This window comes from Anser anser (genome assembly GCF_964211835.1).
Source record: "Anser anser genome assembly, chromosome: 7".
NCBI lineage: Eukaryota > Metazoa > Chordata > Aves > Anseriformes > Anatidae > Anser > Anser anser.
The window spans coordinates 30,746,514-30,773,525 of record NC_139727.1 but is presented as its reverse complement, the minus strand read 5'-3'; the positions used below and the strand labels follow the sequence as shown (position 1 = coordinate 30,773,525).

At 43.7% G+C, this 27,012-nt stretch overlaps 1 protein-coding gene across 8 annotated transcripts in view; it reads right to left on the bottom strand.

The window, feature by feature from the left end:
• ADD3 (adducin 3) overlaps window positions 1-27,012 on the bottom strand; it is a 99,567-nt gene that overhangs the window by 7,338 nt on the left and 65,217 nt on the right. For 5 of the 8 annotated variants that reach the window (XM_083844439.1, XM_083844442.1, XM_083844436.1 and 2 more), the window contains 9 exons: window positions 18,854-19,077; window positions 6,920-7,058; window positions 5,313-5,464; window positions 5,106-5,186; window positions 3,667-3,816; window positions 2,605-2,748; window positions 2,418-2,516; window positions 1,492-1,674; window positions 427-684 (listed from right to left, as the gene is read on the bottom strand). In XM_083844439.1, the coding sequence (XP_083700565.1) occupies window positions 427-684; window positions 1,492-1,674; window positions 2,418-2,516; window positions 2,605-2,748; window positions 3,667-3,816; window positions 5,106-5,186; window positions 5,313-5,464; window positions 6,920-7,058; window positions 18,854-19,048 (1,401 nt within the window). In that variant the 5' untranslated portion in view covers window positions 19,049-19,077. Of the gene's footprint in view, window positions 1-426; window positions 685-1,491; window positions 1,675-2,417; window positions 2,517-2,604; window positions 2,749-3,666; window positions 3,817-5,105; window positions 5,187-5,312; window positions 5,465-6,919; window positions 7,059-12,935; window positions 13,066-18,853; window positions 19,078-23,390; window positions 23,782-27,012 lie in introns of those variants that run through there. The other 3 variants (XM_083844437.1, XM_083844438.1, XM_083844443.1) reach the window with 3 other exon arrangements.

Sequence of the window (27,012 nt, the reverse complement as noted above, 5' to 3'; positions counted from 1 at the left end):
TTGGGTTGGAAGGCACCTTAAAGATCATCTAATACCAATCCCTGCCATGGGCAGGGACATCTCCCACTAAATCAGGTTGCTCAATAAGAATTAGCACTTGTAGATATGAGAGCAGCCCACATGTGATTTAAAACCTTACTATATTGGGTGGATAATTAATAGCACAAAAAGGAATCAGAGGAACTGGTTATAAAGGGAAAATAATTGTTATATTTTAACAAACCGTTGCTCTTCCAAACAATGGCAAGGCCCAAAACATTGGGAGCCCTTAATACTGGTGTCATTAAATCTCTCACAAATCTATTTCTGCCTGCTTGATTAACTGATTTGCTAGTCCTGTTAAAGATGTCTTAAAAAAATCTGCTTGTAGTTTGCTTTCTCTCAAGTAGCATAAAAACAAAGCAACTACTCGAAGCATCGGCCTACCGTGATCTTGGTCCTGGGACTGGCTTCTCCGTTCCAGGACTCCTCAGGCACATTCACTTTCAAGTACGTGTTGGGGGAGTTCAGCCATCTTGTCTTTTCCCTCTGTTGCTTCTGCGCCAGGAATTTCAGCGGGGACAGTGGGACTGCATCATCTTCAAAGGAAAAGGCAGTCACAGTGGCTGGGATCTCAACGTCACTCTTGTGTCTGGGCTTTTCCCTGACTAACGGTTGCCTATAGGCATAGCCAGTTCTGTATCCCTATGGAGAATGAAAAAGAGGAAATAATTAAAAGGAAAAAAAAAGTCAGAAAAAAATAAGCGAAGTAGTCATGAACTTTTTCTGCTGCTCTTTATGCACTGAACAGGCTCACTGAGCTTTTCAGGAAATCGGCTAGTGGTGTTCTCTGTAATTCATTCCTACTGTTCTTTTAACATTCAGGATACCCATTTAAACTACCCTGCAGGTAGGCAGCTGGACAGGTCCCCCACTCACACTTCACCTTCCTCCTGCCTTTGTGAATACACAGCTACTGAGTGACCCTCCTGCTCAGGCTTTGACTTAGTTGAATATCCTCATGAAGTCCTCCTATCTTGCACAATGACAATCCTAGTTTACGACACTCTCCCATTTCTCTGTTTTTATTAGAAGGCTGTTCCAGAATTCATAGTGTAGTGAACAGACATTTCAGATAATCATCAGTCTTATTTCCTAATATTAGAATTATTAACAAAACCAGAGGAAATATTCTACGTCTATTTACTAGGGCGGCATTTAAAACATTTTCACTAGTAGGCCACTATTAAGAGCAAATGTTTGTGAGATGGGTTGGATAAAGTTTAAGATCAAAACATTATAAATTCTTATCAGAGCAGGATAATGCTTTCAAATACACTGACGTAAGAACTAAATCAAGCAGAAGAGATCTAATATACAATAGAAGCCATTCTGCCTTTGTTTTCAAACTCACAAAAAAAAGCCAGAAAGAAACATTTGCTGTACAGAAGTTGATCCTACACTCAGCAGCTTACGAAGGCTGTATGGACAACGCCCCGCGTGCGTGCTCACCAGGTTGTCCAGCATCCGCATGAGTGCTTCGAACTCCTGTTCCCCAACTTTCCATTTCTGTTGCGAAGCCATATTAACTCCACCTCCTCCAGCTGCTGCCACAGCATGCGTGGAAGGCTTGAACTTCTGCAGATCCAGTAGTAGGAGATTGTCTATCCCACCTGCTCCAGCTAACGCATGCACCTACAGACATCAACGAGCATTATTTTGTTTGTGGAAATGCTTTTGGATACACTGCTTCTCTGAAAGCACTGGAGAAGCGCATTTACATACAAGCTGCAGCTGTTTCTCATGCTAGCTTTCTTCTGTGCAAAAATGTATTAAAATATACAGCAAGTGATTCTTACTGAAAGGATGATAGTATCCTGATAGTAATTGCACTCCAAAAGGAATGGGCTCAAACACTAACTCTCAGAGTACCCTAAAAAGGTCTTTTTGCATCACAATACTAAAAATTTTTCATTTTAATACAAGTTTCAAAATGAATGAGTGATTGAATTCAAAATGAATGGCAGGGTGAGGGAGGAGAGACTGCCATCTGCAACTCCCCTCCAAACGTACTTGGGAATGTGCTGGGGAACACGAAAGAGCAAAGTCACAACATTTCTGGGGATAGGCTTCTGTGGAAGGTGAGGACACTTTAGCATTTCTCTCCACAGAATACAAATAATGCCCAGATGGCCAACAGGACAGCTAAAGTTAGACAATAGGGAAAAACTGACCTGGGGACTCAACTTATTTTTAAATACGCAACCCTGTACCTATGCTCTAAAGACCTTTTGTTTATTGGGTTTTACAGTTCTTTGTGATCATAAGGAGAAGTTTCTTTCCTTGACACAACAGTCAGCTTTGATAAATGAGCTGGATATTAATCTATCTTGAGTCACACCTTTTGCAAGACTAAATACAGATGTATTCTTTCTCACCTGTGTTTCACAGGCCAGTTGCACATTGAAAATATAGTGGAATGCTTCTTCCAGTGTCTCTCCTAGTGCTACCACACCATGGTTTCTCAAGACTAATACCTAGTAAATGAAGACACTAATGTTAAATGGTAGAAACTGGCACAGAACATGAAAATTGCCTTTGGAAAGCGTGAATGAGGCTGAATACCTTGCAACTGGGTCCAAGAACTTTCTGAAGCTGAATTCTCTCTTCCTGTTCATCAAGAGATCCCTGATAATTGTAATAAGCAACATCTCCCAAAATCAGAGCCTCTTGAGATATTGGAAGGATGCCGCACTTCATAGATGAAACCTGTTTCAAGAAAATGAAGTAATGATAATTAGGAAAAAAAAACAACTCTTAAAACACACCTTAACCACCCAAGTCTTCACAGGTTGTACAATGTATCTTTGCCAGAAAAGAGACTCTCCATAACAAGAGAGTTGAGAAATAATACCTCTATGTTTTAACTGCTCTAACTTGCAACAGAGTGAGAGAGCTGCTGCTACACAACCTAGGGACAGGTTGATTATAGGAAAAGACAAGTTATCTCAAGTTAATTTTTGTAAATTTTATCCTCCTTTAATTTTCAACATAAGCCTCCCACTATATCTTTCTTTCCCTTGTTTATAGTTTCAAAAAACTAGCATGAAAGAACTTAGCCAATACTTTTTTTGTCTGTAGTCAAGGAATGCTTATATATGTATATAAAAGTAAATAGATACATTTCATATTATTGTATTTCAAAGCATTTTTTTCAAGTCTCCTTACGTTTTTATCATTGCTGTACAAACCATTTTTGACATATTTTAACTATGATATTTCTGTAGTAGGGTAAACCCAAACTGAGCATAACTAATAATTAAGCCATTTAAAAATGGAGTTGCAGAGTGTAATTGATGATGTATACAGCACATTGTACGGTCTGAGATGCTATAAATAAAGCCTGAGTAAACTCTGTATTTTGTAACCTCCTCAACCTGAGCACCATCATATCTGTGCATCAGTTTATTCTTATCCATTTCACTGTAGTGCCCCAGCCCTCCTACTCTGCTGATTTCATGACCTTGCAGAATCAGCTTTAAATAAATAAATAAAGCAGCGCAGAGCTGATGTTACAAACAAAAATAACCCCCCCGTGAGTAGTGATTCAGCTACAGAAAGGCGATCTAAGTTCATAAGGTAAACCTGTTTTCTTTTACCCTTCATGCTAGATGGAGGAAGACTTACAGCTGCTGTTGCAGGGGTGTGTATGTGTATTATACACCTGACATCAGGGCGTGTGGAGTAGATGGCCACATGCGGACTGAATCCTGCTGTGTCAATACTTAGAGTTGTGCTCCCCTGGTCAACTACATCTCCTAGGATGTTTACCTTAACCTGGAAAAGTCAAGCAAAGCAACAATATTTAATAAGTCTGTGACAACCACAATTATTTGATAACTGCCCTCTTCTCACTTGGTACCCAATTTTCCCCACATACTTAGGGCTCAGATCATGAGAAAAAAAGGCGAGCAGCCATCAGTCTGCGTGTCATTAAACCACTCTACCATCCAAGACACTAATAGCATTTGACAGCATTTACTCCTCCTACTGTGGAAGAAGTAAAAGACAAGAACCCAATATACCATATCATACACTCTTCTTTGGTCTAGCTCACCTTTCATTTAAAAGAAAGTCTCAGCAATTTACAAACTGGAATCACAATTGGAACAGAAAGCAGCTATGTGAAAGAAAAGATTTTGTTCAACCTGTAAACATATTTAGCATGTTTATGTAAGCATCTTCCAACTACGCAAGAAAGGAGAAAAGACACTTTCAATATTTTTCCATAAATGACATACAAATACAAACCGCTACTGATGACTTTTTCTAAGTGAGACATTCTCATTTCTGGAAATTTAAAATTAATTTTATTAACATTTCCTGATTTTGAATATGAAGAAACTTTCAGCCTCTGAGAAATTTCCAGTAAGAAAATTAAATGCATAGGGAATTTTCAAAATTGTAGGAACATTAGAATACTAGCACATCAGGTCATATTCTCGCATTTTTTATTTTGGTTCTGCGTTTGCTGGTGCAATGCTACCAATCTTGATCTGCTGCCCCCTTCCAACTGGAGATAGTTTCTTTACAGATACGTACTGACATGAAGAACATATGGCAGGTTCTGCAGCAAAAGATGCGTGATTTAGCAGCTACTAGTTCCTAAATGCCAACCTGTAGCTTTACCCAGCTCCTTTGCTGGGCCCAGGGAAGATTATTAAATTTATTTTCCCACTTACAGACATAAGAGCTGATTCTACTAACACTACTCCTACAGAGTGATTTCCCCTGCATTATAATATTGCTGGGTTATAAAAGGTTGCCGCTACACTGAGGCTATTTGGCTAGCTTCAGGAGACAGGAGAACAAAACTTTGCTACTCTGCATTGAAGCTGAAGACGAAGCAACACAAAGCAAAGCTAAACCCAGAATGAAATGCTAAGTATTAAGGATGCTGCTATCTAAATAGTTAATCAGCTTTGCATCTGGTGGGTAAACAATAAAACAAACAAACAAACCCAACAAACAGCATTACTATAGTTTAGGTCCATTTTAGCACCCACAAAAGTATTTTAGAAAAGAGGTTGAGCCTTGGTGGTTATTACTGCAGGTGAATTACATACCAAATTGGAAGCTGAAGCTTCAGAAAAGGACAGACCTCTTGGAATGATTAGAATATGGTCATGTTCTTTGCTTACTCTGACCTGCAACAGAGGAAAAAAACAAATGGATTATTGACATATTTCTTAATTTATATTATTAGGGGGGAAATTAATTTGGCTGAAAAACTGAGATCCCAAATAAAAACTCTTATTCTCTAAAATACTTACTGTGATATAGGCATTTGGCAAATGTGCCCACCCAAACAAGTCAGCCAATCTGTATAAACTGGCTAACTTGCAACGAGTAAGTTTTTCTCCCTTAACAAACAAGGAGGTATCTATTCCAGGTAGATCATTGATAGGGGTAACCATTCCATGGCCTGAAAAACAAACAGATGAAGATGGTGGCACGTCAGACAATTAAATACCTTCTAGCTATGTCGTGACCTTTCAGAAGCAGTATATTTAAATTGTCAATATAGCAGTAACAGTAATTATTAGACTGGACCTGTACTCCTGGGATTTCTAAGGTTTCTTTCTGAAACCTCTGTTACTTTAGAAGAGTAGGAACCACACCCTTCATCTCTCTTTCAAACACAAGGGAGAGGCAATATATAGGTTTCCTTTGAAGTACCACTCAGATTTTGAGCTCTCTCCTGATTCAGGATGCTATGTAGGACCTGAACTGCACTTTAAGATATCTGCCACTAATGAACTATTTTTACATTTTGAAAAATACATGAGAAAATGTTCCTGCTGGAACACTAACGTAACTAATCTGAAGAGATGTCTCAGTCTGAGCCCTTTAAAGTTAGTCCTAATGAAGGAATTAGGATTAGTGCAAGAGTTCTCAAACTGCTAGACAGAAGAGATCACGTCTTAACAGAGAAGGCATAAAAATCAATTTATTTCTTTGACTTGTGATTGCACAAACATCTCGTGAAGGACTACATCTCCCCTTTGCGAGAGCATGATACCCCTCTGAGAACTACTGCCTTTGCTTACAGGGGAAGTTACTACCCTACTAGAGTTACTAGTTACTACTAGAGGGAAAAGGGTTTGGTTTGCAACAGAAAGAGTGTGCACTTTGAGATTAGTCATCCTGTCCAAGTCCCTGGGCAAATGTTGCAGAGACAACAGCTGGACCTGCAGAGACGTGGAGATAAGGCTATCTGAGCTCTCTGCTGTTCTTTTCCATTTGTTTTGTTGTAGGAACACCAAAGAGACATTTTAGGACCAGTTCTCAAAAGATGTTGAACGCTGACAGCTGCTACTGTACTTCAGGCTTATAAGCTCCCATATCATATCATCCACCCACAGAGCTTAAATTGACTTTAACACTTCAGTGTTGCAGGACTTGGAAAGACTGGAAGGTCCCAGTGACATCTTTGTAACTATAGTGCATACTAGAAGCTGTTTTTAACTCTGGGAGGTGTGTGGGTAACAATCCAGTCCTGCAGGCTATTCCTCCTTTTTACAACTTATGTGCAAGAGTAGAAAAACAAACAACTTCACATCTCAGTTTATGCTCAAGTTAAATTGCTAATAATAGCAAGGCACAGAATTTTGTTCTTTCTCAATGTAACTCCTCTTAGCAAATTCTAAAATAACCAAGTGTGAAGATTCAAAACATTTTGGATATCATACAAATTAAAGCATTTGAGAGAAAGAAGGCCCAAAAGGAAAGTTAAGACCACCATCTGTACTACTTCACAGCTTAAGCAAGCTCTCACGGAACTTTTTTTGCAGATAAAGAAGAGATCCCAGCAGTGCTAGCCACTGGTGATGATAAAAGCGAAGAGAAAAAGGGGCCATTGTAGGCATAGCTCACTTACTGAGTGAAGATGAGGAAAAGCCTGCAAAAGAGCTTGCTGTAATGTAATCAGCAATCTGCTGTAACGCAAGCAGCCCGGTTGGGTTATTGCCCTTCTTCATCTGTTCTTGAATAAGGCATTCCAGATCTTCTCTAAAAGCCTGTGGAAACATTTGACAATCATCAAGGAAACCTGGATTTGATAGAAGAAAGATTATTATAGGTGGGGCTGGTAGATTTGCCTGTTATTAATGTTACATGACACTTCCCCTTAGACGTTGTTTTTAGCTGCTTGTAACTTCACCGAACTTCCACCATCTGATCTAAGCTTTGTATGTGAAGTACTGGCAATCTGGGGGGCTGAGGGGGAAGGCATTTGGTCACAGAGGGTTAACTATTTCCTAGAAGAACACAAGGTAAAATACATTTTTGTAAAGGCTAACAACTGTGTGTGTATCAACAATTAAAGCACGCTCCATGTTTTGGAAGAGATACTTGAAATCTGACCAGGATACATTGCTTGTAGTGCTGGATATTTTTTCTTTTAAATTCAGTAATCCTTCTGAAAATCCATCCAAATTTGATAAAGTTATAAACAAATGGAAAACTGGAGTTCATCCACGCTCAAGTAGTATCGCAGACACGCAAAAACTAGAAGGAATGTCAGGAGGTCACCTGCTTTATTTCTTTCCTTCTCCTCAAGGGAAAAGCCCTTCCCCTCTTTTCCCAGTATAAAGTATCCAGAACCCCAACAAGGTAAACTCATGCAGAATACATTACGAAGCAGTTTTCACAGTATCAGATTTAATATACTTAACGCTGTGGACAAAGCCTGTTCCTTCCAGAAGGCAGACGAACCACTATTCCTAACAAATGTCTGTTTTAGGACTACTTCAGCCTTGACATTTCTAGACAAAATAAATTCAGCTCTTTCAAACTTTCCTTATAGGTTATATTTTCTAACCCTCTCATTATTTTCTGGCAGCATCCTCGAGCTTTTGTCTGAACACGCAGCACGCAGGGCTGCACACACCACCAGCTAGGTGTATGGCAAATGCTCTTGCTGGTTCATTCCAGAAAGACATTTGGTGTCTGTACAACGCAGCTGACTCCTATTATAACTCCAGGCTATTCCCTTTCTGTAATTGCTCCTTTCAGTTTGCCTGCCTTAGTAGAGTGTTTAGTCTCAATTAAAAAGGAAAATAGTTCTGTAAGGCAAATGCAATTCCTTCGCTGAATTTTAATTCATTCCTCCAAAACACCCAACTTGGTTGGGAAAAATCCACCAGTTTTGTAACACGCTCCTGTATACTCAGAGCTGCTGATGAACAGAGTGCTGCTGCCAGACCCCCCGAAACATCTGCAGGACTCTGCTTGATACAGCCTCTCAGTTGGGCAGCTGGGCATCCACAACTACATTTGATTTTCAAGCACAGCCACCTGTGCTCTTTTTCTCAAAGTAATTTTGTCAGGATCACATGTACCTGAGACTTACCAGACCTCCACAAAAAAAGCCTCTAAAAATCCGTGTGGACTGACTACGCAGTGATCTGCTGCACAGGTCTCTCGGAGCAGACCAGATGCATGAGGCATGCCCACAAAACAGCTCACCAGCTCCCTGCTAGCCTGCAGATACACGGGCAAAGTCAGATTTTTCTCCCTCGGCACTGGGAAAACCACCTGGTGTTCCTCACTCCCATCCTCCGTCTATCCATAGGCAACTCCCCTCCACCCAATTCAGCTCCACAGACGGCCATCGTCATCCGTATTCAAACAACAAGGTGGGTGCCACTCTTACTAACAAAACAGCAAGCACTTTCCCTGGCCCTAACGTGGCTGCAAAGCCCACAACGCCAGAGGCCAGGCACTCAGTGATGTTTCTCTGCCCGCCTTGCACACAACCTGTCATTCTACCACAGCTGTCCTGTCCCTTTGCCTCTCTTAGGGCATGGTGGCAAGTCCTCACTAGAAAAGAAACTCAGTATTTTTTCCTCATCACGGCTCGGCGCACGGCCCTGTGCCTTTTCAGCATGCTGTTCATACCCTGTTGCGATAACAATTATTACTTATCTGAGTAGATTTTCTCTGGGGCAGATAAGTACTGTAAATCCAAATGCTTCTGAAGCACTGACTTCCTAATCCCCCAAACACGCCTTTAAGGTAAAGCAGGGCGCTATCACCGCTTTCACAGAACAGCAAAGAGGCGGAGGTCAGACGGTTCCACTAATTTGGGACATTCATTTTGAGACGCCCAGGGACCGACCCGCACAGCACTTGGCAGCAAGTAGCTTTTTACATACTCAAAGCCCAATTTTCTCTGAAAATCCGAGTGCAGCTCTGAGTGTTTAACACAGGCTGCTGTATCTCAGGGGAACAGGTTGGAAACGCAAACTCCAAACCTGAAAGGCCAGGAAGCAGGCGAGTCAGCATCGCTTGTGACAACCTGGATGAGATGCTGAGGCAGGTCGGGACCAGGCCCTGAGCACTTCTGTCACGGCAACCAGAGGCTTTGGATGAAATTCAGACATGTATGATCTATGCAACTTTGTATAAGACATGGGGATTTTTCATATAGCCAGAAAAAATGATTTTGGTGATCAAATAGCTCACAACTGCATAGAGAAAGGAGCTGAGGACTGACCTTTATGCTCTACCAACCTTCTTGAAAGCACAAGAAGTGTAAAATAACAGAGGTACTTAGCCCTTTCCACATCGTATTCCTGGAGTTACAGATAGCTTTACAACAACAAAAAAAACACTCACAAAGTAAACCAACAAGAGATTTTGTGGCAGTTTACCTCATGTTCTGCCTAAGCTTCACAACACAACTGCTGCTCCGCCATAACAGACTTCCCAGAACCAGCCATCCCAGCGCCAGCGCTCTTTTCTCCTAATGGTTCATAAAGTGGCTACAGTTTTATGGCATTTTCTCCTCCTGTTACTGTGATCTATTAAGATAGCAGAGACAGTGACTGGCCCATACATTTCATCAACAAGTAATACTAACCCTTATTTTCAGGCTCTGCCATTCCAAGACATGCAATTACTCCTCAAATGTTCCTGAAAGGGGCCCCTGCACAAAAGCTCTGCCACTTCACACTAGGGAAAGCTGAAATACTCTTCTACTCTTGTTTATAATCTGTACATAAGGAAATTGCACATTTGTAGTCTCATGGGGGCCATGTAGAAGACAGAATTCATGAAATTTATGTCAGTATTTGCTCGGGAGGAGATGGAGAAAAACAGTTATCTGTGTTATATTAAATCACTCTCAATTCAACAAGGACTATAGAAAGGATCTGCAAAAACATTCACAGTAAATTCCTATTAGTCATACCCAGACTTTTTTTTTCCCCAACTTGTATGAGAAACGTTACTGCTATTGCAGAAAAAAAGATAGAGTAATGTATTTTGGACAGCTTTTGATGGAACAATTTTATTTTATATTGCATTTTTATTCTTTTGCTTTCTGATCATGCTATTTTCATTCTTCTGCTCTCAGTTTTGTTCTCCCGTGCTAACAGGAGTATATTTTACATGCTAACACAAATAAGGATTTATAGTTTAATCAAGTTGCTCATAACACAACAAACTTTCCTTAGAAATAATTTCAGAAATACCAGACAACAGGTAAAACCCAGGGCAAGTAGCAAACACGGAGGTTTGGGATGAACAAAGCAGGTGTGGGTATGTTGAAAAGAATACAATAAAATTAGGTATGCCATTTATCTACGTGCCAGTGCACAGCGACATTATCTAGTAGACAGCAGCCTTCAGTGTCACGCTCATGACTCACACACATTCCTCCACACATATTTAGGCATGTTTCCCCACCTTCCAGTCACTCCTACAGACCCGTAGTACTCCCCTCTGCTGTGTTTAGGCTTCTTCCCACTTCCACGTGCTCCGCTGCATGCCCGTAGGTGATCACCCACCGTGCTGACACAGCCGCCTTCTGCTCCTGACAGGCTCACAGGAGGGGCATCACCGTCTTCTGGAGAACAATTTACCTCAGCTATTCCCCGTTAAAAGAATGACATTTACTGGCACTTCCACTTGCTGTAAATCAGGGCTCTGATTTTGGGATCCAACTCATTCAGTACCAATAATCTGCTTCTGAAAACCCAGCTGTGGCCCCAGGGGCTTGGTTTGCTGTAATTCACAGGGCGGTAGCGCGGGCGCTGCGCTGCCCACAAGTGGCATGCTACAGGGGGTGTCTTCCGAAAGGAGACAAAACACTGCTCCGGCACAAAGCAGCAATTTTTCAAGTGGAAAGGTCGCTAGTAATTTCAGATGTAGTACTTGACAAGAAAATGCTGACCCAGGAAAAAACGTACTGCCAGATGAATGACAAATTTATGTTATTCAACTGCATGCTCAGCACCACTCCATAAGGAGAAAGTTTCAGCTGTGGGATTCAGATCTTTTCTGCACTGGAGCACCACCCCGAGCATCCCGATGACAGCTTACACAGAAAACGGCCCCCAGTATCAAAGCTGGGCCCAGGACAGCTGCTGGAAAGGAGGCAAAGCCACCCTTCAGACAAGGTGCACAACCAGCAGGAGGGTGATTAGAGCTGTTAATCACCTGGCACGGGACAGCCTCCCCATCTGACCAGGGCAAGCCACCGGCTGCAAGCCCAACTTCCACACATACCAGCTGAGGTTGTTCTCGAAGCCATGGTAGGTGGACAACAGGAGGGCACCCCTGCTTGGCGCTGTACCCACACCGAGAACCAAAGCCCCTCCGTGCAGTCCAGCCAGCCAGCCAGCCAGCCTGCCCTGTGCTGTCGGTGCTCTGCTGGCATCTCACCCGTCTCCCCGGGGCCACCCCACCACCATGCACTGGGGCACACATTTCCCCATCACTCACAGGTAGAACGACACTTGACTTGCGAACCGGGGCTCCCCAGAGGGTGTCCCTTGGTCAGCTGGATTTGGTACTGCACCAGTTGCCCTGTTTCTAAAGCTCCAGCCAGCTCCTTTGCAGCAGCTTCGTTAGGCAGCCTCACACAGCCCTGCAGCCTGCAGGCCTGATGCAGATTTTCTTGACAAAGTCATTCATTGCACGGTTAGCTCAACCTATTTCTAACACCATTAAATTAATTCTCCAGAAATATATGCAATTGTCTTCCAAATGCACATCACAAACTCAAGCAGCTTAGATGCAAAAGTCTTTTAGCCTACACCTGCAAGGGCTCTCTGAAACTCAGCAGCGAAGTTGCAAGCTTTGGTTCTGACTCATTTACCTCCATTTAGCTCAGGTATGAACTGACAGTGTAAATTGGGGCTTTTAAGAATCAAAGCAACTATTTGACAGCTGGTATTTTTCAGTCAGCAGAAGCAGACAACTAGAAAAACTAGCTTGCTAGAATAAGCTATAACACTACTGTTCTCTGCTAGATATTTTTTTACTAGAAAAGTTCTGTGTTAATCTCTTCCATCTTGGCAGCTCTCTGAGGATGTCATGAAGCATGCAGGCTCAGAAGTATTTAGGCTTATAGTATAAGTAGTATCATTCTATGTCATTTCTTGTTTGTTTACCATTGATTTAAGAATGTATACGATGAGACTTATCGGCTCAACAGAAGTAGAAACAAAATGAAGAGAAAAAGAATTCCCCTGTGGACAGAGAAATGGCTGGCATGCAGTTTCATCTGCAAATACCCCACATCACAGCAAACTTCTAAGAGGAGAAAGCACGTGTCCCTGTCAGGGCTAAGAAGAGCAAGGTCCCAACTGTTTGGTACCTCAGCCTACATGAAAGGAGCTAGAAAAGATTTGTGAGATCCCTACACTAAGTAACAGCACTATTAGCCTAAAAGCTGCAGAAAGATTCAAGAAATTCCTTTACCCTCTTTTGCCCGTTTCTGATCAAAGCATTTATATATATATATATATATTTTTTTTTTAACAGGGTATAATTCAACTTATCTATGCATAAACGCACCCACAATCTCCAAGCCAAATCACTACGATTAACAAAAAGTTTTAAAACTTAACTGGTATTTTTTGTTCCGGAGAGCACGGAGACCCTACCTATCTCTGGTGCTCGATCGCGGCAGCCCGGGGAGGAAGAGCTTCACCGAGAGCAGCTGGCGAAAGCAGCTCTGCACCAGGCTGCCTCCAGCCCGCCGCGCAAATACAAACAACCCGTGCCCGAGTGGGGAAGGGTGGAGCCAGCCGCAAAAAACCGCCACTGAGTTAAGGCTTGCAAGGAGGAGATAAGAGCAACAAGTGTTTGTTAGCTCTATGAGTTAAAAAAAAATAGTAAGAGAGGCTTTGGTGTTGATGCAGAAAGAAACAAGCTTATTAATAAGTGTGGGGAATTGGATACAGCTGCTACGATCTCTGCACTTGCAATGAGGTGTGTGGGTATCTGGACTGGCCTGAGCGACCCGAAGGACAAGAAGAGTCCTGTAGCCGGCTCGGTGTGGGCTGGTTATTCCTGCTCCATCCTGGCCAGGGCTGTGCTCCCAAAGAAACGCCTGCAGGAGGGACACAGGGGTGTCCAGGGACCAGAGCACAGCGTGGGGCACCTCCCGCAGCCAGCAGCCACTGCTCTCTACGAGTTCCCAGGCGCTGCTAGGAACTTGTGCTAAAGCACAGGATTATTTTTATAAACAGAGATATTTTTATAATATGGAGACATTTTCTGTCTCCAAGAAAAAAATGTAAAAAAAAAAAAAAAAAGACTTAAAAGGGAGCACAGCTAAGACCTGTGTAGGTCCTTTTAGTTGTCACTCATTACCTGTGCTGCAGCCCCTCTTCCTGCTCACTCACCAGGCTGACTTGATGCCTTCAGTGGGCAGAATTCACAAAACCAGTGAATGGGAGAAAACCGGTGGGTTTCATTACAGTGCTTCTTATTTTACATCTCCCTATTGCTTTCCTGTAGAATTAAGGCAGATCAAATAACATTTACAATTAGTAACTTCAAATACATATAGAGCCATAGAAAAACCATCAGGCAGAAGGCAGGCAGACCTGGCTGCTGAATGACTTGAATAACCTAAAGGACATGGTGCTGCAGTTACAGCAGGATCTGCACCACGGCGCCGCCCCCCCCCGCCCCGCTCCCCCCCCAAAGACAACAAAAACCCAAACCCAAGCAGCTCAACAACAGGAAGATTAGAAATAAAAATATATGTATATTTATTCAATCTGGAAAACACTGGCACTTTTATCTAACGAAAGCCTGAGTTCAAACTAAATGGAAAGTAGCAACATGGGAGTAAGAGAGGAGTCAAAGGTAACTTTCTTTTCTAACGTAACAGAGCAAAACAGCACAGATTAAAAAAAAATAGAAATGTTTCAATGAGAGGAGAGTAAGGGAAACGTCCACATCTCCCCAGCAGAAAGCCACGAAGATGTCAGAGACGCCCGAAGCCAGACGAGGGAGCTGCAGAACGAGAGGCTGGTCCAGGCAGAGGCGCCAAGGCACAGAGGAGATGGGCAGCCCTTCGCTGCCAGCAGCGGGCCATGCTCCTGAAGGACCCACAGGGCTTCTGAACTTATGGGGAAAGAGCAGTGTAAGCTGAAAGGCACGAGCAACTGAATGGACTTTGGTATTTTAAAAAAATAAACTGCCTCAAAAGGGAGCGGTGTTGTGAAAACACTGGATGTTCATCCGATACAGAGCAAAGCAAGCCAGACAAATGGAAAACCTGGGGAAAAAGTAAATATACAAAACTATCCCTCATTTCTGTCCTGATGGTTTGGAAAAAAAAAAACAACATAGCCAGAAAAAAATCGAGTGTGGGTTTGTTTGCTTGTTTACGAGGAGCAAGATCTGCCCGTACCCTGCACGCTAAGGCAGCCGCCAAGCGGCACCGGGTCGGGCAGGACCGGCCGGGGCAGGCACGCGTAGGGGCAGGAAGGACAGACAAGGGACAGAAGGACATTTAACCTAAGCATAAGGAAAACGATTTTGTGACACACACAGGCACAACTGAATTACTGCTGTTATGCAACAGCGGCACTGAACCAGCATCGCCCTGCGGGGCCGCAGGGGCCTGATATGCCCTCCCAGCCAGCACAGAAAGAAAGCAAAGCACGATGAGATCCTGCGAGCAAGCTGCTTCTCAGCCTCAAACCAAATGTGTTTCATGGGCAAAGACGGCCAGGGCACGCTCAATGCACCTTGATGAGAAACATTCCTGGGTAAGCTCAAAACGTAAACCAGGCATTTAAATGCCAATAGCCAGGCATTTGTGTGTTTCAACCATTCAGCTCATTGCCTCGTACATAAATTTGATGACTTTTTGCTTGCATAGTAGAATTATGAAATATATCTAATTCTATTTTGTGTATATGCCAAGTAAATTTATGCACCCTCTCTCCCATTTCCTCCCTGACCCTACTCAACAGGCAGGCAGCTGCTGTGCCCCACAGGCCCCCAGAACGCAATAACAAAGTGACCACTCTGCCTCCATACAGGATAGCTGGGCAATCATGGCTTTTCATGGCCTTTTTTTTCTTTTTTTTTAAAAAAAAAATTGGTTTTGAAGCTTTCAGTTGCCATGGTGAGGGCACCAGTGAAATGCCAGAAGGAAAGGAAGGCCAGGAGCACTTGCATACCACAGCTTAAATTAGGGTTTTGATGATATAGCAGATAGATGTTTACTCATTGAAAGAGCTAGTTATTCTGTGTAACAAGCAGAATACGATTATTTAGCATGTAAAATGACAAAACGGGTTTTATTTTTAGAGTTAACTGTGAAGTTTAAAAAAAAAAAAAGCTTTTCCTATTTTGGATATATTACAGGTAAAGTATCTTAGAACCAATGTAAAGCAATGAAATTAGTCTACTGCAGAAATGTATCCTTTCCTTTAAAAATAAGCCCAGTACCCAAACCTTCTGAACTTGCAGACATTACTGACATAAACCTAAATGCTTTTCTGTTAAAACCACGGCCAGTTGTACTTCCAGATGCTATCAGGCTGGACGTGGCTAACCTGGCTGAACGTACGTACTTTCCACCAGACAGACACAGAACAACACATGTGGGTCCCATCAGATTGTGCAGGCCTTCAGACGCACATGGGTTACACGTAGCATCCAGCAAACGCCTGAGAAATCACTGATAATGTCAGGAGGTTCTTCGTGGGCAGCGTTGCAAAACTCCTATGATTTGTTTAAGAGTTATTACAAACAGGCTCCAAGACATTAGCAAACATCAGAGGTAATGAGAATAGCTTTTCAGTAGCCTTTAAATTATTTAATTTAGGAAAGGGAAATTGCACATCAGAGAGGAGCAGTCAGACTGCACATCAATATGTGCATCAAATGGCACATCAGAGAGATGCAGCAGTTTGATGTCTGAGGGTGTCTGGTCAGGGCTGTAGCCATTACAATAACACACACTGCTCAAAATATACACTGGTTCCTGAAATATATTCTCTAATTTATTTTCGTGCTAAGGGATGTAGATTTTCCTACCGGGAACAAAGAAAAAGGCTTGTTAATTCAATATATGAGTACCAAAGCTTCCTCCATTGTGGCAGCGCTTAACCCTTTAGCTTTATACTGTAATTCTTTGTTTGGAGAAAGTACGTCTTCACTCAAGCTCACCTCGAGTCCATACATGCTCATGTATTTTTAGAAAAGAAAGGCATTATCCTTGCTATGTACTGATACTTGCCAGGAGATGAGTCAATGACTATTTCTCCGATCTGAATGCATACATCAACATGTAAGACCGGGTGAAGATTTACCAGTGAGCAGACTCTTTTTGAAACTGTGTCTGATAAACTCTCTTCCTCCTCTTCCAAAACACCTTCAAACCAATTCCTACCCATCAACTGGAATAAACCAGAGGAGCAACGAAGGTTTATGCAAACTTCTAATGCTCTGTAATTCTGTAGCTGTACAACAAAAGCATTATGCTCAATGCAATTCTGGACCTGCGTTAGGCAGACCAGTAAGAAGATAAATGCTTTCTGGTACTTTTGTGAAAAATGCTGTATTTATGAGGAAACAAGATGATAATTTTCAGTCCTGACTCTCAAGAACATTGTGTCACATTGCAGCCAGACTCTGGAAGAAATAATGCAGTTTCTATCTCCAAATCAGTTATGAAATTCACTTGATGGATGTTCAGTCACAGATGTTGTATTACAAATGCTTTTATTTCCTCACAAGAGAAACCCTAACAGCATTCCTTTAAGCTTTCTATTTCGAGAAGAGACGACAGAAGGAGACAGGAGGAGAAGGAAGCTGGTAGCTCAGGCACCTTCTCTCCGTGCCTGCTTGCACACTCGGCTCCATGTCCCCATCTTCTCCCTGCCAGATGCCAACAGCCGCCCAGCTAGCAGGCCCCTGGCTTATTTGGACAACTGTTCCCTTGCAAAACAAAAACTTGCAACTTATTGGCAGCTCCAAACAGTCACTTCCCAAAAGCGCTGGGCTCAGCTTCTCCTGCAGCAGGACACCAACAACCGCCTGGCAGCCCTTCGTCCTCCAGCCGTCTGCTAAAGCAGTTACCTAGAGTCAGAGGTAGCACCTCCTCATCCCTTCCTAAAACCTGCATGCTGACACTTCACTTCTTAAAAAAAAAACAAAAAAACAGAGACTGCAGCAGAGACATTTATTACACTTGGCAGACGCAGCAAATGGTCCCCCCAAATGCTAAGCAAATAGTTATGCCCAGCAGATTCAAAGCTTCCATCAGAAGAACCCAGGAATACCACGCACGCAAGCCCAAACAAGACCTCTGTAACTTATTTTTACCCTGCCCCTTCTCAACAGGCCGAGGATCTATCTAGTCTTTGCTGTGAGTCCTGGCTACTTATAATGGGAGTATTTTAACAGGAAAGAGCAGGCTGATCACATTTTACAATTGAGCGTTTAACATAATTTTATCATGATTAAAGCATTATGCAATACCTCCTTGGAGTATTTTCTTTATAATAAAGAGGCTGGCTGCAGAACTAAACTTGCACAAATGGACTCAAAAGCAATAAATTCCTTAGTCAACAGGTTCACATTATACCCAGAGCAACGCACAGATACAAGAGGCACTCCACGACAACACTTTAGCAAACAATCCTGTTATTCATGGATGACTATAATAGGGTGATTACTAACAGCTGTTTGCAATCTCATTACATATGGAAAAGCTTCAGGAAAATGACACAAGAAACACCCCAACTTACAGAGGAACTGAACAGGGAAGGATCCGTGAAGCAGCTTAACCCCTCTGCGCCCCGCTGTCTGCATCACTCACCTTACACCCCCCACCCTCGCACAGCCCTTACTCCCCGTGGCTTCAAAACACCAGTATTACTTTCTAATGCATTCATCAGCTTAAATCCACACGATACATAAATTACAATATGAATTAAAACTAATCTGAGGGCGGTTCAATAGATTTGAGTGTTACGTGCAGTCTACACAAGTACTGAACTTAGACAACCACTAGATGTGTGCTAATATGGCCACGTATGGGTACGATCGCCCCCAAGTACACGAGAAGAATGCACAGTCTAGCATTTAAATGACTGTAGCCTGCATTAAAAACGTTAATTAAAGCATTCCTGATGCAAATGATAGGTTCACACTCCAAACCAGGAAGCAGAACTCCTAGCAATGCCGTAATTTGTTCCTATTTCACCGGTGACTCCTTTACTCTCTTCCCCGAGCCTAAGTTTTTAATTAAGTACCCTGCAGCCAACCAGATCTTTTTGTAATGCTGTAATGAAGCATAAAACCATAAAAGCATCAGGAGGAAAAAAAAAACAGAAACCCACTCACAATAAAGACTGTTTGTTCACAGACAAAAAGCAATGCAAACAAAACGTTGGATAATCTGCTTCATGGCACTTCTTATAAGACAGTCCAGAGTTATTTTAGCTAACTGTGACATAGTTTTCTTTCTCTAAGTCTCAGCAAGTTAATGAGAAATCTCAGAAAAGAACCTTTTTTAGTTCTCAGCCCCCTCCTAAATCCTACTCACAGGGCTCTGCAGTATCTGAGTGACCCTCTTCCTCTGCTCCATCATGTTGAAGTCCTGCCTCAGGTCCGGAGACATGTTTCTCTCCCGGATATACTCCGGGTCGTTTTCATTGATGCGATCGAAGTACCTCTCCTTGTGAGGCATCGTGGCAGGGGGAGGAGTAGTGATCACCACCTCATTGGCATCAGTACTCATGCTTCAGCTCTGCGGATGATGGCCTTCACCTGGAAAAAAGCGAGAAAGGGGCAAGAGTGATTAGCAATTGAAAGGAGGACTTTGAATGCAACTTCCAAGTTCGGACACACATAACAGTTCTCTTCAGCTCTGCAGAATGATGTCTAAAATGAGAGCGGAACAAGTGAATAATTACCATAATTAGGAAGTTAAGGAAAAACTGTAGAAAAGTGTTTAAAAACCATTAAAGAGATCTCTGGTACTTTGTAACCATCTCTACTCGAGCTCAAATAAAAACCACAGCAGAACAATATTAAAAATAATGAAATCCAAAATATACACTATATATTTTATGACAACATTTCCTGTATCATTTTACATCACATTCATCACCCCCCAACATGGTTTTTTATTATATTTCTCCTTCTTGACTCATTGAACTTCAACAGAACACATCCAGAAGACGGGGCCTCTGTTCAACATCCGCTCAGAGCTCACCTCCCAGCTCCAACGACGGCATCCCTTAATTACAGCATTTCCAAAGCATCCCATAGCTTCAGTTTATAGAAATGCTGTTGGCCCATCTGCAGCCTGCCGGCAGATCGCTGCCAGTGCCTGTGCTTGGAGGTCATGCTCAAAGCGAGCAAAGCAGCAGAAAAGGGTGGCACTGGACTGCGGCTTCAGCCGCTGCAGACATCAGGGCTTTAACTTGTCTCCTCCGCGTGCAATTGTAAGCAAGGATTCTCACCAAAGCTCATTACATTAGGAACGAAAAAACAACTTTCATGTCTTGCACTTAAAACATCATTAAAAAAAGCTGATAAGCACTTGTAAACACAAACAGAAGCGGATCAAAAGCAGAAAATCTGACGCCTGGATTTTCATACACAGAATCAGGCTCAGAGACACGCTGAGGAACACCGTTCCTCAAACAGGCACCAAGAGGAAGGTTTTCTCAGGTTTGAAGAACAAAGAGAAGCAAGATTTGTAGGAAGAGATATTATGAAAATACATTTTAGCATGCAAATACCTACATTCAATAACGTACTTAACATAAGAATATTTGCATGCGAACGTCTTCAGTATATAAATAATTCACAGAGCAGCCAAATGTGAAGGAACGTCGCTTGGGAAGCAGCAGTGAGCAATGTGCTTCAACATGATACTTTCCTCTCAGAGGCTCAAAACATCCCTTCCTTTGGGTCACTGCGACTACTTTTTGCAGCACTCTGCGAGCATCAAACCGATGTGCGGATCTGAGCTGTGCAGCTAAAACCTCCCACCTTTTCCAGATGAGATGTTTGGGGAGAATCCCATTAAAGCAGCTTCGGCAGCCCCAGCCCTCCTCCCGCCCGTGACGAGCCCCAGAAGCAGGCTGGCAGGAGGATGCAGGTTTCTCTTCAGCCAGTTTCCCACAACGGCGCCCAGCTGGCTCTGCTGGCACGCTGCACAGAGCATGAGAGGCTTGGGGCACTGCTGCACTGCCCCCAGATGTGAAACCCCAGACAGCACCTACAGAGCAGGGAAAGCACTCGCAGATAAGGCACAGCAAAACCACATCCCCCATTCTCTTATATACCATTATCATTAAATTACAACGCTATCCAGCTTCACACCCAGCTTTCGGGAGGGTGCCAGGCCTGCTGGATGAGCGCACCACGTCCTGGGACGTATAATCCACATCCTGGACACAGGCCCCACAAACTTGGATGGCTTCTTTATGGAGGCTGCGTTGCACTGGCTGCCCTGCCACGGGCTGAGCTCACTCAGCGCTTGCTGGCTGAAGTCCGCCACGCACGGCTGGTTGGGGGATGCTGGGGAGAAGGCGAGGAGACACTGCTTGCTTCAAGGAAGTGGGGATTTGGGGGGGAAAAAAAAAAATCAGTGCGTGATCTTTCCCCGCTACAGACTGTAATTAGTTAATGCCTTTTCATTTAAGTCTTTGCTTAGGGCAATGTGCTACAAGCAGGGGTACAAAAGGAGAGAAGGTTTTCCTAAAGAATGAGCCATTGTCTTCTCCAGCTGAGAGCACTGAAGCAGAAGGACAGACCTCTGGGGACAGCATCACAGCTCAACCTCCCTCTGTTCAGGTTAGAAGAAGAGAGACCCTTGTAAATCTAACAATGGATTACGTTGTTCCTTTCCCCCTGCCCCTGCAAAATAGCGACGTTTGAGAGAGAAAAGGCAGACCATCATGAGGACACACAAGCCTACCAGCTCGGTCTCCAAGCACCACAAGGCTGAAAGAGCTCAGGACCAGAGCTGTTCGCCATCCCCTGAGGTAACTGCCTCCATCGGGGTCAGAACGGACACCTCCAAGTGCCTGCTGGTAGCCAAGACTGGTCTAGAGCTGCAGAAGGCGAGAACCTTGACCCAAGCGGCAACCACCCCCCACGGCTCCTGTTCATTACTTTTCTCTCGGAAGAGCCGCCTTATCCAGTTGTTTTTGCTAAAATGCTCCTGCAGCCGGCTAAGCCTGAGTGGCAAGCTGCTCCTCAAGTGCCAACCCGCGTGGCTGGTCAGACCAACTGCACGCATGTCTGAGCTTCAAAAATCTTTGATTATTATTATTATGATTATTTTAAATAGGTTTACAGGACACAATTAGTTCAAGTCCGTTACTTTACAATGAAGCCTTACAGTGACAGAAAACCCCATTCATCTGGAAAAAGACACAAATGTGGCTGGCAATGCTCAAAAGCCACAAAAGAGATTTTCTAATTGCTCTGGACTTCGTTTTTTCCTCTTTCCTGCCAGATTGGTTTGTTACCTCCAGCCATTAAGATTACAACATTAAAGTCCTTGTGCTACAAAAACCTCCATTACTGGACATAATATGGGTATTGGGTCCAGTTGTTCCTACAAGACCTGGTTCAATGCCTGCTCTGTTGGGCCCAGGCTGACTCTTGCATAACCCCTACTGTTCGGCTGGAAAACTTTCAAACAAATCAGCCATTCTTTTACTATTTGTATCTTGCACTGATTTTTTTCTAAAAAGGGGTCATTTGTTAAAACATGCTCTGCTTCTGGGGATCTAAGAATCTGTACCTCCTTCTCAGCATAGGACTGGCAACGACACAGAAGCAAGATAATCCCAGAAAATCCAGAAGTTGAAGTCTATGAGTTGTGACAGAGAATTATCACTCTCTATTCACCACTTTTATTTTCTGGGGCCATTCTTTTACCTAGGAGGAAATCAGTTTTGCTGCAAGGCTGCTTTGGGCTTCCACCCCTTCCAGTGGTGCTTCTGAATTACAGAGAGAGCGACCTTCCTGAGCAGTAACGTTTCCTATGCGTGCTATACTGTTTATATCTGGGAAATCTGTGGTCACAGAGCCTGAGATGCAGGTAGGAACGAGAGACCTCATGCCCCTGCAGCAACCAGAGGCTAAACATAGACTGGTCAGAAGGGACACACATACACACAGAAATCGAACCTGACCTGGGATCTGATGTCCTGCTGACATGATCACTCCTGCTCAGCGGAGACGCACATCTCAGCCCACATTTTGGCCTAACTTGCTAAGGCATCGTGCCAAATAGACTCAAAGCACGCAGAGGAGCAGTTTTGGCACCTGTGGTTCAGCTCCTCTGATGGGGGGCAAGAGAAACCCTGAAAAGCAAGTCAGCGTGCTCAAGCTTTTTTTTTATATAGGAGTCCCCATCTCCGCTGAAAATACTTTTAAGGGAGCTGTAAAACAAAGAGACCTGAAAGCCCCAGCTGCGGGGCACTCGCTAACGTCACCCTGCTTCCCCCACTTACTGCCGAACCGACCTCTGACACCGCGGCAGCAGAAAGTCGGCCGTGTGCCGCCTCCCTCTGATGCCCTCACACGGCTCGTCGCTTTGGCCTCTTTCTGTTCTGTATTTTGTACCTGTAACTGGGCGACACGAAGTAGAGCACGGCACCTTTGTCAGGCGGATATGCAGCTCTACTTAGTTTTATGTAATATAAGTTTCCAATTAATTGCGATAACTTGGAACCGGGCCTTGTAGGCTGCAAGATTAAGTCCTGATCGTGCCCATCTGACACTTCGTAATGTCTGAGTAACACGCTGTGCTGCTTTTGCTGGAATAACTGTTTTCAATGTCAAATCACAGAAGCAGCTCAAAAATAATAATGAGGTCACAGAAACACAGAGTACTGGAGGGGAAAAAAAAAAAAAAAAAAGAAAACCAAGAGCAAGAAAGAAACCAAAGACAAGGAAAATTTCTTGCCAAAGAACACCCCAGAAAGCACTGACTTAATGTATCCTTCACAACATACGGAGCACACTTACGAATAAATACCACCATAAGAGAAATTCAGCAACAGAAAAGGGAGCAAATGATTAGATCGCCTAGCAACAACTCATTAACCTACCTTTTATTCTGACTTTTTATGGTGGGTTTCAGCCATCCCCATTTTCTCTACACAGTGCAATCCATCTGTTAGAGTTTCCAGCACCGTAAACCAAGGGTGTGTGCACCGCATAATTAGCCGCTATGGCTGATTTCGGGTCTGAGCTCTCAAGCTAGACGAGACCGCATCCGAGCGCTTCTTTTAAGGCACATTGTGTTATTCTGCTCTTGCTACTTCTCGCCTGCTTGCTTTTAAGGAACAGTCTGCTCTTTCTTCCCCCCCTCCGGTATCTTGTCTGCCAGGAGACTTGTTGGAAGCAAGCTGGATGTCTCTTGATCTCGGTTCCAGCCTCCCTGTGAAACAGGCAGGTTCCAGTCTGAATCAAAGACTTGGCTCTCGCCAACGCTGTCAGCTACACAAGCGAGATGGCAGAAGGAAACACGCTTAAGGAATATGAAAGAATGGTTAAGAAGGACAGGAAAACAGGTAGGGGAATATGGACAGAGACTAAGGTCACTGTCGCTATCTTTTAGCATTAGGAATTCAATTTGCAATCCTCTCTCCTATAAGTTTTAGTAGTGATATATTATTGAGCAATCACATCTGTTCTAGGACAAGAAAATTCTTGGATAACACCTCAAAACTCATTTATTTTCCCTCTCTCTTTTTTTTTTTTTTTATTCTTTTGATCAGGACATCAAATGCCATAAATATCTGACAATAAATTGACAGATTACATTCCCTCTTACGTTACAAGCGGCTTGGATTTCATTTATCAGTCTCACTTCACACATCAGTAAGAAGAATACGATGTACATTCATACACTAGCATCTTCTAAACATAACTTGCGGAACTGAAAATACTTGTACTAGACTAGGTAGTTAGCATTTGTTCAAAATTAACTGATTTTACTAATATACAGTGATTCTGTACACAGGTACTCAAGGAAGTCAAACTGTCAAATTACACCCTTACGTTGACACAAGATAGTATTTGCATTAGGAAAAAAAAAAAGCAGTCACACCTCCCACCAACCCTCCCAGCCATCCAGTCCTTCTGCCTCTGTCACCTCTTCACGTTCGTGCCAGCTTGTGAAGTAGGATGGGTGGGAGAAACTACTCATCTGCTGATTTTACGTTTGGGTTTATTTTTTTTTTTGGTCAGCCTGAACTTTTGTTTTTAAATGGCTGTTATTTTTGGCTGTGTCAGCCCCCCGGCCAGCTCACTGCACAGCTACCCATGCTGTTCTGGTACGGAGCTGGTGATGATACGGGGATGCCTCAAACTACTCCTGCCAGCACAGGGCAGACACAATGATCCGTCATACTACAGCCCAAACTGGTTACAAACCAAATATGCTAATCCACTGCCATGCACTTAATTTAAGTCTTTCTGCTTTTGAACAGAGTAAGCTAATGAAATAGTCATCATCTCCTTTCAGACACCACATTAAGGAGACTATGTGGCGGCAGGATATTTTTCCTGAGAAGTACGAACTTGAGTGTATCTGAACCCATTTTTTGTTTCTGTACTAAAGCTAAAGCATCATTTTTGCACGCTCATATGGTGCAACACTAAAGTCAACATGAATATGCAAGCAGTTCAACTCATGCTTTGCTCAGTGTGAGCTGGAGCTGAACCACAGCCAGTTTCTTCTCCACTGCTAAAAAGTGAGATGGCATCATGGGCTGCTGATATCCACCCAAAACACGAGGACTGCACCTTCACCGAGGACGTGACCCTTGCTGAGGTGGGGATGGTCACCTACTGTGTGCCCACCCCATGCCCCAGAAGCAGCACCGGCCTGCTGCGGGCTGCACTGCCATGCTCTCCGACAGCCTGCCAGTGTTTTTCAGATCGAGCTGGAGTGGGGAAAAAAAAAAGAAAAAAGAAAAAAGCCTAGAATGAGGGTTTGATGCATACAATATGCTCTACCACATGGCCATAAATGCTACTTGCATGTGTTAAGTCTCAGAACTGAACTTTTGTACTTAACCTTGCAGACACAAACTACTTTAGTCATACGCATTCGGGTATCCTTTCACTGTTGTGCGACAGCTTTTAACGATGGAGAGCCCGTGGTGAGCTCCTGTTCTGGGTGGCAGGACTACAAAGAGCACCAACAGCCCCAGAGGAGTGTGCTCACACACCACGGGGCTTCCATGCCTCGCTCCATCCTCTTGCTTGCTTGCACCAGCACGGTGCTACGGCCGTGCAGACAGCGGGAGCACTGAGATTACACTGCTCTTTACACACACACGCAAATTGCGTCCCTAAAACCTCACTTTAAGAGAAGGTCGGTCACCCACAGATACCAAGTCGGTTCGTTGTTTCCCTGTCCCCATACTTGTTCCTTTAAAAGCAAATTTTCTTTTGCTATTCCTATTTCTTTTGTAGTTGCATATTTTTAATAAGTACCCCGTACACTGCAATTCACCAGACAGAGTTTTAATTTAGAGGTGAGTTACGTTTTGCTTGGATGTAAGTCTTATTTACATATGCAAACACATGCATATATTTAGAAATGACATTGAAGTGCACTTGGAGCGCCTGAGAGCTGCCACCTCTGCCTGGGTACACAGGGTGACTGGTCCTACGAAATGGTGCAGAGTCTGTGCATGCAGGCTATTTCTGAGGCAATTTAAAAAATCACCTCCTTAAACTGAGTAAAAGCACCAGACTGGCTAATAAATTAAACCATTTGTTAAGCAGTAATTAGCTTCTGTACTTACTAGACTTGAAAAGCATGTCAGTCCTACCTCACACCCACTTTTCCTCTGTTTCTCTTCCACCTTCTATACCATGAAGTTCACAAAAAGCACAGTAAAACTGAACTCTGTGATGAGTGCTCAAGTCTGTCTTGGTTTACATTGTTTTTCTGTATTAGCACCAAAACCCACATACAGATGCAAGGGTTCACCCAAAAGCACCTGAATACCCAGCTCAAACCGCCTGTTTTTATGGCGTGGCAAGACGCCTCTCCTGGAGAGGTGTCCTCACTGCGGCACAGGGAAGGAGACCTACAGGAGCTGCTAGGGGGAAGACCTCTCCCTGTGGCACATGCAAAAAGCTGCTCTCACAAAGCACGGCTGCGCTGAACAACAAGGATGGAACTGAAGTTAATTTCTTCTTCCTCTTCTACATTCTTCTGCCTGTTCCCACTTTGATCCAGGGCAAAAACCCAACCGCTGCACACAGAAAGCATCCTCCCAGCCCTGCTGCCCAAGAGGACTGGGTGAGGACCACAGCAGCAGAGCAGACTTCCAGCCCATCGAGTTGCACGCTTTCTAATAACGCGTTTCCTCGTGGTGTTGAGGGCTGCTACAGAGGACCTGCAGGCAGAGGGCCCCCCGCAGAGCAGCACACAGCGCAGCGATGCCAGCAGCAGCGCTGGCTCCCAGCCGGAGACAGAAGCACGAGCCCTCTCCCAGTGCCACCACGGAGCTTACGCATCCCAAAGAATGAACTGTTCATCCCCATTTAATCACTTACATTAACAACGTCCCTACCACAGCAAGTCATAAATGTGATTAGCAAATATTTACATATTACAAAGAATCTCAGTACTTATTAGTTGGGTGTAAAAGCCTTCCTTTATCCGCTTCCGAGGCTAGCTAGCACTTCAGAGCACCAGCACGGGAT